Source organism: Hyperolius riggenbachi, chromosome 6 (assembly GCF_040937935.1).
Source record: "Hyperolius riggenbachi isolate aHypRig1 chromosome 6, aHypRig1.pri, whole genome shotgun sequence".
NCBI lineage: Eukaryota > Metazoa > Chordata > Amphibia > Anura > Hyperoliidae > Hyperolius > Hyperolius riggenbachi.
The window spans coordinates 35,093,661-35,108,376 of record NC_090651.1 but is presented as its reverse complement, the minus strand read 5'-3'; the positions used below and the strand labels follow the sequence as shown (position 1 = coordinate 35,108,376).

The 14,716-nt window shown below is 44.4% G+C and overlaps 1 protein-coding gene across 1 annotated transcript in view; it reads right to left on the bottom strand.

Moving 5' to 3' along the window:
- The window catches only part of LOC137522036 (atrial natriuretic peptide receptor 1-like), a 105,254-nt gene extending 93,798 nt beyond the window's left edge, over positions 1 to 11,456 (bottom strand). The window contains exons 1-4 of the mRNA XM_068242055.1: positions 11,451 to 11,456; positions 11,235 to 11,325; positions 3,796 to 3,928; positions 2,900 to 3,023 (exon numbers count right to left, since the gene is read on the bottom strand). Coding sequence (XP_068098156.1) covers positions 2,900 to 3,023; positions 3,796 to 3,928; positions 11,235 to 11,325; positions 11,451 to 11,456 — 354 coding nt within the window. The remainder of the gene's footprint in view (positions 1 to 2,899; positions 3,024 to 3,795; positions 3,929 to 11,234; positions 11,326 to 11,450) is intronic.
- Positions 11,457 to 14,716: the final 3,260 nt, after the last annotated feature.

The window sequence follows — 14,716 nt, the reverse complement described above, 5'->3', positions numbered from 1 at the left end:
AAATTCAGAAAAGGGGGTTGAGGCACAAACAGCCAATCAGATTTGTTTCATTTCAATGGAAAATTGCAAATTATTGATGCCAGGGACCCCAAAGATCACAAACATGGTCATTGAGTGTTTGTGTGTTAGGGTTAGAAAAAGTGGGCAAATCCAACAACAGCCAAATACTTACCCGGGCAACGCTAGTTACATATAATATATTCTATAATTTATAGATTACACCTGGTGCAGAGACAGAAGAATCAGTAAGGCTGGTTTTACACTGAGGCATTGCATTGTATTAAGGCGTGCAGATAACGCAATGCTTCTCTTTCACACTACAGGCAGCGGTAAAAGGCTAAAACGCTGCATTTTGGCTGCAGGCATTTTGAAGGCATTTTAACGCCAACACATTACTATCAATTGTAATGAGAAACGCAGCGGTCAGCCCTACAAAAGCTCCTGGGAGCTTCAAAACACAACGCTCCAAAACGCAGCACTAAGTGTGAAAGGTAAAATGAAAGTCTATGGACTTTAATTTTACCTTGGAAAACGCCAACTATGGCCGAAAAAGCCCTCTAGTGTGAAAGGGCCCTAAGAGTTCTCCTAGGCAGGGCCGTCCTCAGCACAGCCTGCTGCTCTGGTAATGCGTGCTACAGAGGATGCCTGTGATTCAACTACTTCAAAAGCCATTTCTCTGAAATCAGCTAATCCATACAAGTGAAAACAAGCTCTAAAGAAAAGCGCCTACACAGGACTGAGAGGACATCTGTGCCTGAGGAGGGCTGTAATGGCTGAGAGCAGATATTTCACAGCAAGGAAATACCCCTCTTCAGAAAGGAGGTGATGTGTATCAGCTTTATCCTGACAGATCTCAGAGCAGTGAAGTGCGTTGGTGGAGGAATCACCAGTATTCTGCATCATGTGCTTCCGCTGCTCAGGCCTGCAAGTTCGGACGCATCTTCTCAGGATCCCAGAGACAATGACTTCCCCTCCGCACACCCCCACACTGTATTGCCAGCCCAAACAAATGAGTCAGGGCTGCCCCAGGACATCACGTAAGAAGCGTTTATTGTGTCAGGCTGCAGTTCCCAAATCTCACTGCACTTTGAAAGGTCAAGGTATAAACAGAGCTACAAATATCTACAAATAAGTCCAACAGCAACTCATCAAAGGGGGCGTAAATTCATGCTTATCGGCAGGGGCGTAATCACAGGTGAGCAGGATTTAAAAAAAAAAAAAAATAATACAAATTGAGGGTTTCTCGGCCTAGTAACCTTATGCCTAAAACATAACGGTACTTATGTATTATCCCGTCTGGAAAGTTTGGCAGCTTTTCGTTAAAGTTCTGTTTGCTCCCCCAGAAAGATCGGACCATTTTTGGAAAACTGAAAGTCCCGGCTTTCTGTTGCACCGGATCCCAAGTCGGTATGGTGCTCAGTTCCCAAGTTTTGAAGGAGGGGGGTCCGCTGAACTTGGCTGCAGAAAGTGCAATTACAGAAGTACGGGACAAACCCGACATGATGATAAGCAGGACACCCGGTAGGACTTCTTCCTTCATAGCATAAATCGGTGTCTTCAAAACTTATATCAAGTGCCCTCTCATTACAGATGAAGGACCAGATGTCTTACTGGCATGGGCAGGAGTCTCAATTCCACTGTGCTCTCTGCAGCAAAGTGCAGGGGACACCCGTCCCCCAAACCCCTCCTAACTTGGGAATCAAAATCAAAAAACCCTTCCTAACTAAAATCAAAATTTGATTTGGGCTGGTTTAGGCAATAGGTCTGAGTTAAACAATGTGATTGATTGACCGACAATTAGAGATGGCCCGAACACCAAATTTTGGGTTCCGGAAACAGCGAACGCGAACGTCCGCAAATGTTCGCGAACATGTGTACCTGGCCAATCGCCATAGACTTCAATGGGCAGGCGAATTTTAAAACCTACAAAGACTGTTTCTGGCCACAAAAGTGATGGAAAAGTTGATTCAAGGGGTCTAACACCTGGACTGTGGCATGGCGGCGGGGGATCCATGCCAAAAGTCCCACCAAAAATTACGGTATTGACGCAGTCGTGTTTTAATCGCTAAAGGGCAGAAATCACATTACATTGCTACAAATAATGCACTGGAGTGGTACTGGGCCTGCAACTTAATGTGGCAGCAAATAGCAGTAGTGTGCACAGTTATGAGTGTCAGTAGGCTGTGGAGTGTCACACACAAAAAAAAAAAACACTAGAGACCGATGTACTAGCCCTTAAAAGAACTATTTGGGGTGATTTTAGCAAGTAGTCAGTGAGGAACAAGAACAGAGGCCTAGCTAATGCTTTCCCTTCCTATCTGCAGCAAGTCTGACCCTGCTCTCACTAAGAGCAACCAGCAGAGAATGAATCCAATATGGCCACCGCAACTGCTTTTTAATAGGGGGGTGGGGGTCCAGAAGGGGGTGCTAGCTGATTGGCTGCCATGTGTCTGCTGACTGTGAGGTAAGGGGTCAAAGTTTAGCTCAATGATGATGTATAGGGGGCGGGTCAACACGCAAAATGTTCGCTGTTCACCGCAGACGCGAACAGTGGAAATTCGCCGGGAACTGTCCGCTGGCGAACAGTTTGGGCCATCTCTACCAACAATCAGTCTAGACCAGAGATGGATTAAGATGTAATGAGGCCCTAGGCAAGATAGTAGTAGATTTGGGGCCCCCTTGTGGCCCTTTTGGTGAGTGGAAGTGAAGTGAGGTCAAAGAAGGGGGCAGGTGGGCCCCTTGACAACCACTAGACCCCAAGCACCTGCTTAGGTTGCCTGGTGGAAGATCCTGCTCTGGTCTAGACACCCCCGAACAGGAAGCAGATGCTGTAGATGTGATGAGCAGGCCCAGCTGAAAAATAAAAATAGTGGTAATATATGTAAAAGGAAATACTGACCATGAACGCCATAGGGCAGGAGTGGATGTTGGCGTGGTAGATGCAGCAGTTTTCCTCTGTAGCGTATTTCCACTCCGACGGACACTCAAACTCTTCACAAAATTGCTTTGCCAGACTGGCGTTACTACAGAAAAACACAAAGCATATTGTCATCCCAGTACCAGTAAAAGTCTAGTGGCATTTTATCCAATCACAAAGGTGTTCAAACAACTGCATGCTTGCTCCAGGTGTGTGATTTAGACCCTACTGACCAGAAAGATTAGCAGGACTACCAGGCATTGGCAACTGGTATTGTTTAAAATGAAAGTAATATGGCAGCCTCCATAGTTCTCACAACTTGGGTTCCTTTTAAAGGACCACTATCGCGAGGAAAGTAAGCAGTTAAAATCTGACAGAAGTCACAGTACCGACAGGTTTTGGGTCAGTCCATCTCCTCATGGGGGATTCTCAGGGTTTTCTTTGCATTTCAACAGCATTTACTGGACAGCAACTGACAAAATAGTGTGCAAGTGAGTGGCGAGGCTGGCTGGTATCTTACTATTTTGGCAGTTAAACTGCTATTCAGGAAATGCTGTTGAAAACATTGAAAACACTGAGAATCCCCCATGAGGAGATGGACTGGCCCAAAACCTGTCAGTTCTGTCAGATTTTAACTGCCTACTTTTTTCGCCATAGTGGTCCTTTAAGCAGTGATAAAACCTTCAACCACACATCATGCTCTTGTTTTTCTCCTGCGGTTGCTCTGGGCAAGGGGGACAGCCCCTCTTTCAAACATTTTCATCCGTAAGGTCCAGAAACGGGCGTTGCAGTTTGAGGTTCACAAGACCCTATATTTGTAACTAAGTGCAGGGAATGCAGAATATACCAATTGCATGTGAAGAAATAAAGGAACTTACCCAAATTTAAGGATATTTAAATCAACTGCCTTCTGATAGAAACTGTCAGGGACAGTGACTGAATAGCTGACATTGAATTCATGACCAGTAATGACCTTCTCAGGAGGCGGGTCGATCCATTCCATCTCCAGACCTAATGTGAAGGAACACAAGATGAGGACACTACATGATGGGCTTAATTTAGTAAAGAACCAGAATGTATATAGTACCAGGGGCGTAACTAGAGAGGAGCAGCGGCTGCGATTGTTGGGGGGCCCAGAGATGTGGGGGAGCCTCAACTACTAACCTTCCCTTCCTCTGATACAGGGGACTATACCCCAAATCAGGTGTTTCTGTGGCCACACTTGTTATGGGTGGGAAGATCATGATGGCCACACTTGTTTTATGACCCTCGTGAGATGCACCCCAAGGTCGTAAAGGGCTGATGGTCCGGCATTGCCTGGGTATGTATTTGGCTAGTGTTGGCTCCTCCCACTTTTTCTAACCCTAACACACAATTACTCAATTACTCAATGACCAAGTTTGTGAGCTTTGCAGTCTTTGGCATCAATAATTTGCATTGAAATGAAACAAATCTGATTGGTTCTTTGTGGCTCCACCTCCTTTTCTGCATTTGAACCCCATTCACCAAATGACCCACTGAACCAGGTTTGACACTTGTGCCATTAACAGTGCAAGAATGGCAGCAATAAATATTCCTCTAGAAAGTCAATAGGTGAATGTTGATTGGCTTTTGTAGGCTACATTTAATTAAAGAAAAGTAAATTTTTGAAAAACACCTTATAGTTTTTGAGAAAATCAATTTAAAATATGCAAAGGAAAAAATGTTTTTTTTTTTTTCAAACTTGATAGTTTAAAAACCATATTTCCTTTGCATTTTTAAAATCGTTTTGCTCAAAAACTACAAGTTCTTTTTGAAAAATTATTTTTTTGACTTGTACTCACCATGTGTAGCTTTTTTGGAGGCAATAGCATGTATGGGACTTTGCTATTAACCGCTAAAGTCGGCACAAAATTACGCAAAAATGATGCAAAATTACAAATGATTAGTTACAGACCACATTAATTACGATTTACACCTAAATTTCGCATTACAGTTTTGCATCATAATTGCGAATTTAGATGCAAAATTATGTCTAATCAAAATTTGTGCTCATCACTAGTGATTTTTTGTGTGGTTTATTGCCCGACTCTGTGAGCTCCTAACATGTAGGTTATTAAAGCTAATGGGAACCTGTTTTTTTTTTTTTTTTAAAAAGTCAGATACTCACCTAATGAGAGGGAGGCTTTGGGTCCCATAGAGCATCCCCTCTCCTCTCCCGGTGCCCGCTGCTGTCCTGGCACCCCCGTAGCGGTATTCGACCGTTTCGGTCAAATACCGCTGTCTCCCGGCCGAAGGGAGGCTTCGGAAATGCTTCAGGGGCGCGATTACACTGCGCACGCGCGCTTTCTATGACGCACTCGCTTGTGCGCCGCCTGTCTTCGGGAGGACTCTGTTCCCGGAGACTTCCGAAGTCCCCTCGGCTGGGGATGCGGACGGAGGAGCCAGCGCAGCACCGAGAGCACCGGGAGAGGAGAGGGAAGGCTCATTAGGACCGAGCCTTCCCTCTCCTTAGGTGAGTATCTGACTTTTGTTTTTTAAACGGGATTACATTAGCTTTAACTTCATAGGAGGAGCTATGATTGTTCTTTTCTGCCTATTTAGCAAGGCCCTCCTCCCTTTGCGCTCTTCTCCACCACCATATGGACTCAGTGACTTGTCTTCTATGATTATTATATACTACTCTACCTTATGTTCCCCCCTCCCCCCATTCCTATAGATTATAAGCTGGCAGGGCTCTCTCACGTTTTGTGTCTTGGCATATGCTATACATTTTATTCATCATGTTACAACTGTCACTGAAATTACCGGTACCAACTCTGTATTTTGTACCAACTCTGTATTTTGTACCAACTCTGTATTTTGTACCAACTCTGTATTTTGTACCAACTCTGTATTTTGTATATCTGATGTACACCACTGTCTGTATTGTTTTGTACCCCATGTTTGTTTCTTACTTTGTACAGCACCACGGAATATGTTGGTGCTTTATTAATCAACTAGCTGATGGCCCGGCATTACCCGGGTATGGATTTGGCTGGTGTTGGCTCCGCCCACTTTTATGACCCTAACGCACAATTACTCAATTACTCAATGACCTAGTTTGTGAGCGTTGCAGTCTTTGGCATCAATAATTTGCATTGAAATAAAACAAATCTGATTGGCTGTTTGTGGCTCCACGCCCTTATCTGAATTTGAACCCCAGTCACCCAATGATCAACTGTACCAGGTTTGAGGCTTGTGCCATTAACAGTGCAAGAATGGTAGCAATTAAATATTTCCCTTGAAAAGCAATCAGTGAATTTTGGTTGGCTTTTGTAGGCTCCATCCACTTTTCTGAATATTAATCCCAGTCACCCAGTGACCAACTGTGCAAAGTTTGAGAACCCTGCCATTAACAATGTAAGAATGACTGCAGTTTACATTCTCCCAGTGAAATTTGTATTTGTCTCCGCCCACTTTTTGGTTATGGGGATAAAAAGTATCCTATATGTTATTCCAGGTAATGTACTATGTGTGTGCCAAATTTCATTCAAATCCGTTCAGCCATTGTTGCGTGATTGAGTAACAAACATCCAAACTTTCACATTTATAATATTAGTAGGATAATAATAATTTTCCGTACCTTGCAATCTGCTCACTATTGTGTATTGTTACATCACTATTTTGTGTACTATTGTTTAAAGAGAGTCTGAAGCGAGAATAAATCTCGCTTCAGACCTCATAGATAGCAGGGGCACGTGTGCCCCTGCTAAACCGTCGCTATCCCGCGGCTTAACGGGGGTCCCTTCACCCCCAAATCCCCTCGTTTCAGCGGGGGAGCGCTTCCTGGTTGGGGCAGGGCTAACCGCCGCAGCCCTGCCCCACGTGCGTCTGTCAGCGCGTATCTCCGCCTCTCCCCCGCCCCTCTCAGTCTTCCTTCACTGAGAGGGGCGGGGGAGAGGCGGCGATGCGCCGCTGATAGATGTGACTGGAGGCAGGGCTGCAGCCATTAGCCCTGCCTCCAGGAGCGATCAAGTCTGCGACCAAGCGTCGCAGTGGGGGGTTTGGGGGTGAAGGGACCCCCGTTTAGCGGCGCTATAGCTGCTAACTTTGAGCTCTGAAGCGAGATTTATTCTCGCTTCAGAGTCTCTTTAACGCGGTAAATTTCCTGTGTTAGATTGTTTCACGTTGTATTTCCTACCCTATCTATTATACAGCTCTGCGTAATATGTTATCGCTTTATAAATAAAGTTAATTAACATTGATAATTCCACTGCTTGAGCTTAGTACTCATGACTAAATTCTCTCTCTCTTCATAGCTGTCACTTTTGTTTGTTTTCCATATATAAGTGGCAGTCAGATTTGATATGTGACCTTTTTATGAATGTATTGTCTTCAATGACAAGCTCAGGCAGAGATGAAACATCTCCCAACCCCGACATTCAGTGCAGAGTGGCAGATCTCAGAGACCAGCAGACCTAAGCAAACAAGGCAGACATCTAATAGAGGGTGTAGGCAGACAGAGGCGTAACTAGAGTTTTCAGTGTCCAAGGACAAAGACAGTTTTTCCGTCTGTGGGAGTGGTCATGGGTGGAGCCAAACGTATAAATGCTATTTAGATAGCCAGATGTGCCCGCTTTACCCCTACAGATAGCCAGATGTGCCCACTTTCCCCCACTTAGATAGACAAATGTGCCCCCTTCCCCTGTTCAGATAGCCAGTGTGCCCCCCCCCCCTCCATGGATAGCCAGATGTGCCCCCTTACCCTGTTCAGATAGCCAGTGTGCCCCCCCTATGGATAGCCAGATGTACCCCCCTTTAGATAGCCAGATGTCAGAGGCATAACTAGAAATCACTGGGCCCCCCTGCAAAACTTTGGATGGAGCCCCCTCCCGCCAACACCCGTCTTCCTCCCCCCCCCCCCCCCCACACACACACACACACTTTCTGCACAGATAAACTGAGAACCAATGTTATTCAATTGACTAGGGCACACTTGAATGTGTTTTCCCCATGCCAATAGAAACAGACAGCAGTGAAGCACTGCACACATTTTTAACAACACTGTACACAAGACCCTGCTGAACACTGAATAGGGACAGTCTACAAATCTTTGACTGTAAAACTTTGAGTGATTCCTTATCATTGGCCGAGCAAATGTAGTCATTAGAACAGTTGTGCAGAGAGCAAAACGTTTTTTCTCTTCTTGCCCTTAGTTGTGTCAGTCTCTCAGTAAGCGGCGCCCTGTGGCTTCTGGGCCCCACTGCAGCTGCACCCCTTGCAGGATCTATTGTTACGCCCCTGCCAGATGTGCTCCCCTTTAGATAGCCATATGTGCCTTCCTTCCCCGTCTATATAGCCAGATGTGCCCCCTTTTACATAGCTAGATGCAACAGCAGAAGACTCATGGGCTCCAACGTTCCAGCGATGATGTCATCTCTCCTCCAGGGCCGGTTTAAGCAACAATGGGGCCCCAGGGCAAAATAAACCTGGGGGGGCCCCCCAACATATACCCCGGAGCAAAAATCGGCATTAGGGGACCTTTTTTGCAGCTGGTATAGTCAGGGTGTGAAGTCCCAATCGGTCGGAGCTCCACATTCTGGCTATCCCAGCCTGCATGGGGGACAAGGGGTTAAAAGGTTTCAGGAGGGGGGACCCCACATAATTTTTTTTTTAAATTCCCACACTCTAAACATAAAAAAAAAAATGGGAAAATAGGAAAAATGCCAGGGATCTTCATACAGCCATATTACGGCTGTATAGCGATCCCTGGCCAAAGTGCTGCAGCTGCGTATTGACCCCCTGGAAACTCCGTCAGGAAATTTATTGCGCTTTCGTTTGATGCATGTAAAATTACACTACCGTTAGGTTTGCTACTAAAAGTGACATTTACCGCATTTTTTCTCCTTCTAAACTTTAAAATCGATTTTATCAAAAACTATAAGGTCTTTTTGAATAATTGTTTTTTCCTCTTATTCCTAATGATCTCCTTAATATATCCTGCAAATTTAGGGTTTCTAGCATTTAAGGTGGATTTGCTATTAACCATTAAAGTCGGCAGGTTTTTAAATGTATATTTTTTTTTCCTTTGAAACTTTAAAATCGATTTTCTCAAAAACTATAAGGCCGATTTGAAATTTTTTTTCCTCTTGTAGCCACTGGGGGCCCCTACAAGCTCTGGGGCCCTGAGGCAGCTGCCTCCTTTGCCTTAATGGTAGCGCCGGCCCTGCTCTCCTCTGCAGCGCACCCAGCGTCCTCTCCTTGGTAACAGCAGTGCCATCGCACAAGGGAACAAGGGAACGTCTTCCCTTGTTCTTAACATTCCTCACTCCTCTGCAGAGAGATGGAGAGAAGCGGTGGCACTTCAAGTGGCCAGCAAGCTGCCCCTCACTTATGTAGGAGGTGTGGCGGGCCCGCTGAGCAACCTCACAGTGCTGCGCCAGGGGACATATGCCCTCCTTTGCCCCCCCATAGCTACACCTCTGGGTGTAGGGGCTCAAAACTTCTATGTAAATGTGCACAGTGTTCATCCAGCCTCTGTTTGGTGGCTCTCCAACATTTGCTATTGGATTTTTTCAAACTGCTGGATAAATGCCGTGCAAATGCAAGGACCAAGCTCCAGCAGTGGCTACAATGCAGTACACAGCAAGCCTTAATGCAAACGCTCCCCTCTTGGTTCGATGAAAGAGCAGGGCCGGATTTAGGCCATTGCCTAGGGCACCACAGGAGCAGGGGAACCAAAGCCGCAGGCTAAACTGATGCAGCATTTTCAAGTTTGCAAATTAGCAAGTTTGCAAATGCTGCAATGCAGGCACTCTGCTGCTAGCTGCCTGTGCAGCAGCCACCTTGCTCTCTGTGCACGTTTGCATTGTGGCCGGCGGCTATGGACTTGGTCAGCATTGGAGATGGAAAGGAAGAGGAAGCTTCTGCACTGGAGACAAACGGAGAAATGAGTGACACTGATGGCTACTGCGGTGTGAAGGTGAGCTGGCTACCTATACTGAAAGGTGTGGGGGTGGGAAAAAGAGGAATTAAGGGAGTCATCTGGCTACCTAGACTGGAGGGAAAGGGGTGAGGAGTCATCTAGCTACATATACTAGAGTGAAGGGGGAGGGGTCCTCTGGCTACCTATACTGGGGGTCAAAAGGCTACCTATACTAGAGGGAAGGGGGAGGGGTCATCTGGCTGCGTACGTTAAAAAGGGGCGCTGGGAAAAAAGGGCGCAGGGTTTTAAACGATAAACATGGATAACGTTTAAAAATATAATGTACTGTATTTCGTTTAAATATTCGTTTTTATAAAGTTATAAATCATTAAATAATGTTCATGAAATCGGCAATTGTGAAAACGTTAATCATCCGTCCAAAAAGTGAAATGTATAATAACGTTTAAAAAAAAATTAGTAAGTAACCCTCCCTGTACCTACCCCTAACCCCTAGACCCCCGTATTGGTGCCTAAACCTAAGAACCCCCTGTTGGTGCCTAAACCTAAGAACCCCCTGGTGGTGCCTAAACCTAAGACTCCCCTGATGGTGCCTAAACCTAAGACCCCCCTGATGGTGCCTAAACCTAAGACCCCCCTGGTGGTGCCTAAACCTAAGACCCCCCTGGTGGTGCCTAAACCTAAGACCCCCCCTGGTGGTGCCTAAACCTAAGACTCCCCTGATGGTGCCTAAACCTAAGACCCCCCTGATGGTGCCTAAACCTAAGACTCCCCTGATGGTGCCTAAACCTAAGACCCCCCTGATGGTGCCTAAACCTAAGACTCCCCTGGTGGTGCCTAAACCTAAGGCCCTCCTTAGTGATCACTGTATTGTGTGTAGAATAATGTTTTAGAAACAGTAAGGGATAAAATATATAACAATTTACGTTACGTACTGATCGCTTTATTTTGTGAATAATAATGTTTTACAAACACTAAGGGATAACATTTAAAATAATGTTTTATTGAAATAGGAAACGTAAATCATCACAAGCAGTTATAAAACATTAAAAATCTTCGGGCGCCCTTGGAAAACGTTATTATTCTCGGGCGCCCTTTTTTCCCGTTCGGCGCCCAGTAAACGATATTTATTATGGGAGTGAATGGCGGCGCCCGATTTGTCCACTAGCCTCCTGCGCCCTTTTTTACTGTTACACATCTGGCTACCTATACTGCAGGGAAAAGGGGGAGGAGTCGTCTGGCTACCTATACTGGAGGGAAAGGGGGAGGAGTCATCTAGCTACCTATACTGAAGGGGGGCGGCTGGTGACAGTGGCCTTGGGTGGTAAAGAGTACAAATCCTGCCCCGTGGCAGAGCCCACTCCTCACAAGAGACACCACGGGCATCATGACCTTTTCATGCATAATACCCACCCATGCAGTCAATCATGTTCTGCTCGTTGGGATTTTCATTCGGCCAACAGTCATACTGAAGATTGTCCAAGTCGTGCCAGGCCAAAACCAGCTAAAAGGAAAAGTCAAACATGTGAGTACGTATCTGTGATCTCTCCGAAGACTGTCTGAAAGGAAGAGGAGTATAGTTACATAGTTACATAGTTACATAGTTATTTTGGTTGAAAAAAGACATACGTCCATCGAGTTCAACCAGTACAAAGCACAACACCAGCCTGTTCCCTCATATATCCCTGTTGATCCAGAGGAAAAACCCTTACAAGGCATGGTCCAATTAGCCCCTAAAGGGAAAAACTCCTTCCCGACTCCAGATGGCAATCAGATAAAATCCCTGGTTCAACATCATTAGGCATTACCTAGTAATTGTAGCCATGGATGTCTTTCAACGCAAGGAAAGCATCTAAGCCCCCTTTAAATGCAGGTATAGAGTTTGCCATAACGACTTCCTGTGGCAATGACTTCCTGAGTAATCAGAGTCTGATCCGTAGTTAATATATTCTGGGGTACAATGGTTGGTTGCAAGTGCAGCATATCATATCCCTGTACTCATAGCTAAAACAATATTATCAAGCATTTCATAATGAAATGTCATTGGACACCATTTTAACTAACGATTTTTGTTGTGAACCGATTGCTGAGCAAAGATCAATCATGCAAAGTTAAGACGTTAACCCCCCCCCCCCCCCATACACTGGCAATCATTCTCTCGACGTGCCCAAAAGAGAGATCCCTTTCTGATCCACATCTGATCAGAGGGGGATCTTTTACTGCCACACACTTCACATTGATTTTTAATATATATCAGCATGCTGGACCTCCCGGGGTCAGTTTTTGCCGACTTCTGGTTCACCCCCTAGCATAAGAGGTTATAGGCACTTCTCTATCACCAAATATGGAAGCGCTGATGAGCTCTTGGGCTAGGGGGTGGGGCTACATGCCGGAGTGTTGGTTCACTTTGGCTCAGTGTATTACTCTCCTCCTTGCCCCTCTCGCTGGAATCTGCTCCATCATGTGCTACGTTGTTGCCCCTTACCCCTCCATAGCAACAGAATGCGTTGCAAGGTTGTTGCCCTCAGCCGTGATCCCTGTGCAGGTGACAATAACATTTGTATGTATGCCCTCACAGACAGTATATAGATAAAGTTTAAGATTTACCTTGAAGAGATCAAACAATGACACCAATGCAAATAATAGTTGCATTGTTGTTGATGGAAGTTGCATGTGATCTAAAAAGATTATGATCCACCAGATAAATCAGCAGCGTGAGGGAGGTCAATAGACGCTCGTAAACCAGTGGTTTAATCTTTAAAACTCAATGGAATGACATATAAATCTCGTCCTTCTACCTTGGACGTCAAATCAAAGACTGTATCCAATAGTTAGGAAAATATAGTAATAAGTTGGTATCTTTGCACTTTGTAATTTTCTCCACAAGATATTTCAGTACTGGTGGTGGACTGTCTTCAAAATATCACAATATTCTAGATTTATGAAAAATGAAGAGCTTTGAAATATTAAAACCACCAATTCAAAAGGTGGACCTTCAAATACGGAAGAGGCAGAAAACGTTCTATGAGTTGCAGAGAAAGGACAATACTGAGTGAAGATTCTTTCTCTTGTAGGACCAGCTATGTAGAAGGTCCAAGATAAAGTCTCTTTGATACTGTCTATATAGATCAAGTGAACAAATATTTTTTAGGGTATTACAGCCTTCAAAATATGATTTCCATCTGGCCAGTGAAAATAAAAAGAATGAATCCAAACTTAGAATAAATATAAAGATGTTATAAAAAATATAAAGTTGTGTGTATGTCGGGTAGAAGGTATCTCAAATGATCATCAGTCCATCGGTGTTGGGAGAAATCAAGAGACTCTTTTTCTGTTAAGGTGAAAAGGTCAACAGGTAGTCAAATGTTACAATCCACAAGATATGGTGGAGACCTTAAGCCAGGATGAGAATCCTCTTTATCCAATGAGTAGCATGGAGTTTGAAGGATGCAACTTTGCAGCAAGAGAAGGACAACAATAGACCTAAAATACAAGGCAGCCGATGTAGATTTCAGAGGAAGTAGCCTCAAAGTGACACATGCCAAGAATTCACATTATGATTTCTACTTACGACTTAATGAAGAACCTCCAATCCCAGTGGACCTAGAGCTTTGTGTGACTATACAAACAATTGGTGGATCCACAATCCTTTTTAAGTCCGTATTAACGTGCTCATTTACAGTCTCTGGTAAATAAGGACCCAGCAGGCTGGAAACAGTGTTGTGCAGTTATTATTATTGTTATTTATTTATAAAGCGCCAACATATTCCGTGGTGCTGTACCATGTAAGAAAACAAACAAGGGATACATAATGATACAGACAATGATATACATCAAATATGAACACTGGTACAAAATACAGAACAGGTGATTACAATAGCTGATGTAACATGATGACTAAAATGAATAAATGTATAACAGAGTGCAAGAAATTAAAATAACATTCTAAAACACAAAAGGGGAGAGCCCTGCCCTTGTGAGCATACAGGCTAAAGGAATGGGGTGGAAACAAGAGGTGGGGAAGTATACAGTATATGTACAGGCAGTGCGTGATTAGGTTATTTAGTGAGGAGTAAGTGTAGATGTGAGGTTGAAGGGTGCATGGCCTAAGCTAGAGAATATGCTTGTCGGAAAAGGTGGGTTTTGAAGGAGCGTTGCAGAATTTCCCCAGTAAATACACATAATGGCACCGGTTTTCTCCAATACATACAGGTAATGTGGCAGAATTTCCCATTAGGCAGTAAGGTACCCCCATATAGGTAGTAAGATGCCCCAGATGTGCCCCCAATAGGAGTAAGATGCCCCATAGGTAGTATTAGGCTCAGGAATATGTTGGCAATATATAAATAAATGTAAACCTGGTAAAAGATAGAGACAGGTACATCTAGTTATGGCTTGTTAAAATTTCAAGTTCAAGGGCTCTCAACCCCTCTTTCAATATGTCACTTGCCTAGAATGGAACTTTAAAGAACATAAATTCATAGGCAGCGTTTCTATATCTTTGTTTCAAATGTCTCGAATCACTCAACGCACAGTTGCACCCAAATGTCTCATGCCTAAACGTGATGTACAACTCCTTACAAGATTTTACAGCTGTTGGTGTCCTATTTGCAGAGATTTTTGTTTGTTTTCTGTAGTTTCCCCCAGTCACTGGAAGTGAGGATCTCTCTTTACCAGAGACAGAGGAAACAGTAAAATGTAATGCTTCATTAGCAGTAAAGAGTCTGCACCCCCCTTGGATTTTATGATGGGTATTACATCTTTTGTTATTGTACAAAACAGGAAGTTATAGAAATCACTTCCATCAGGGACACAGACGGCAGTAATAAACAGGTAGGAATTTCAGTCTTTACTCACTCTATCTAAAATTACCCCCTCCCAAAAAACACTTGATA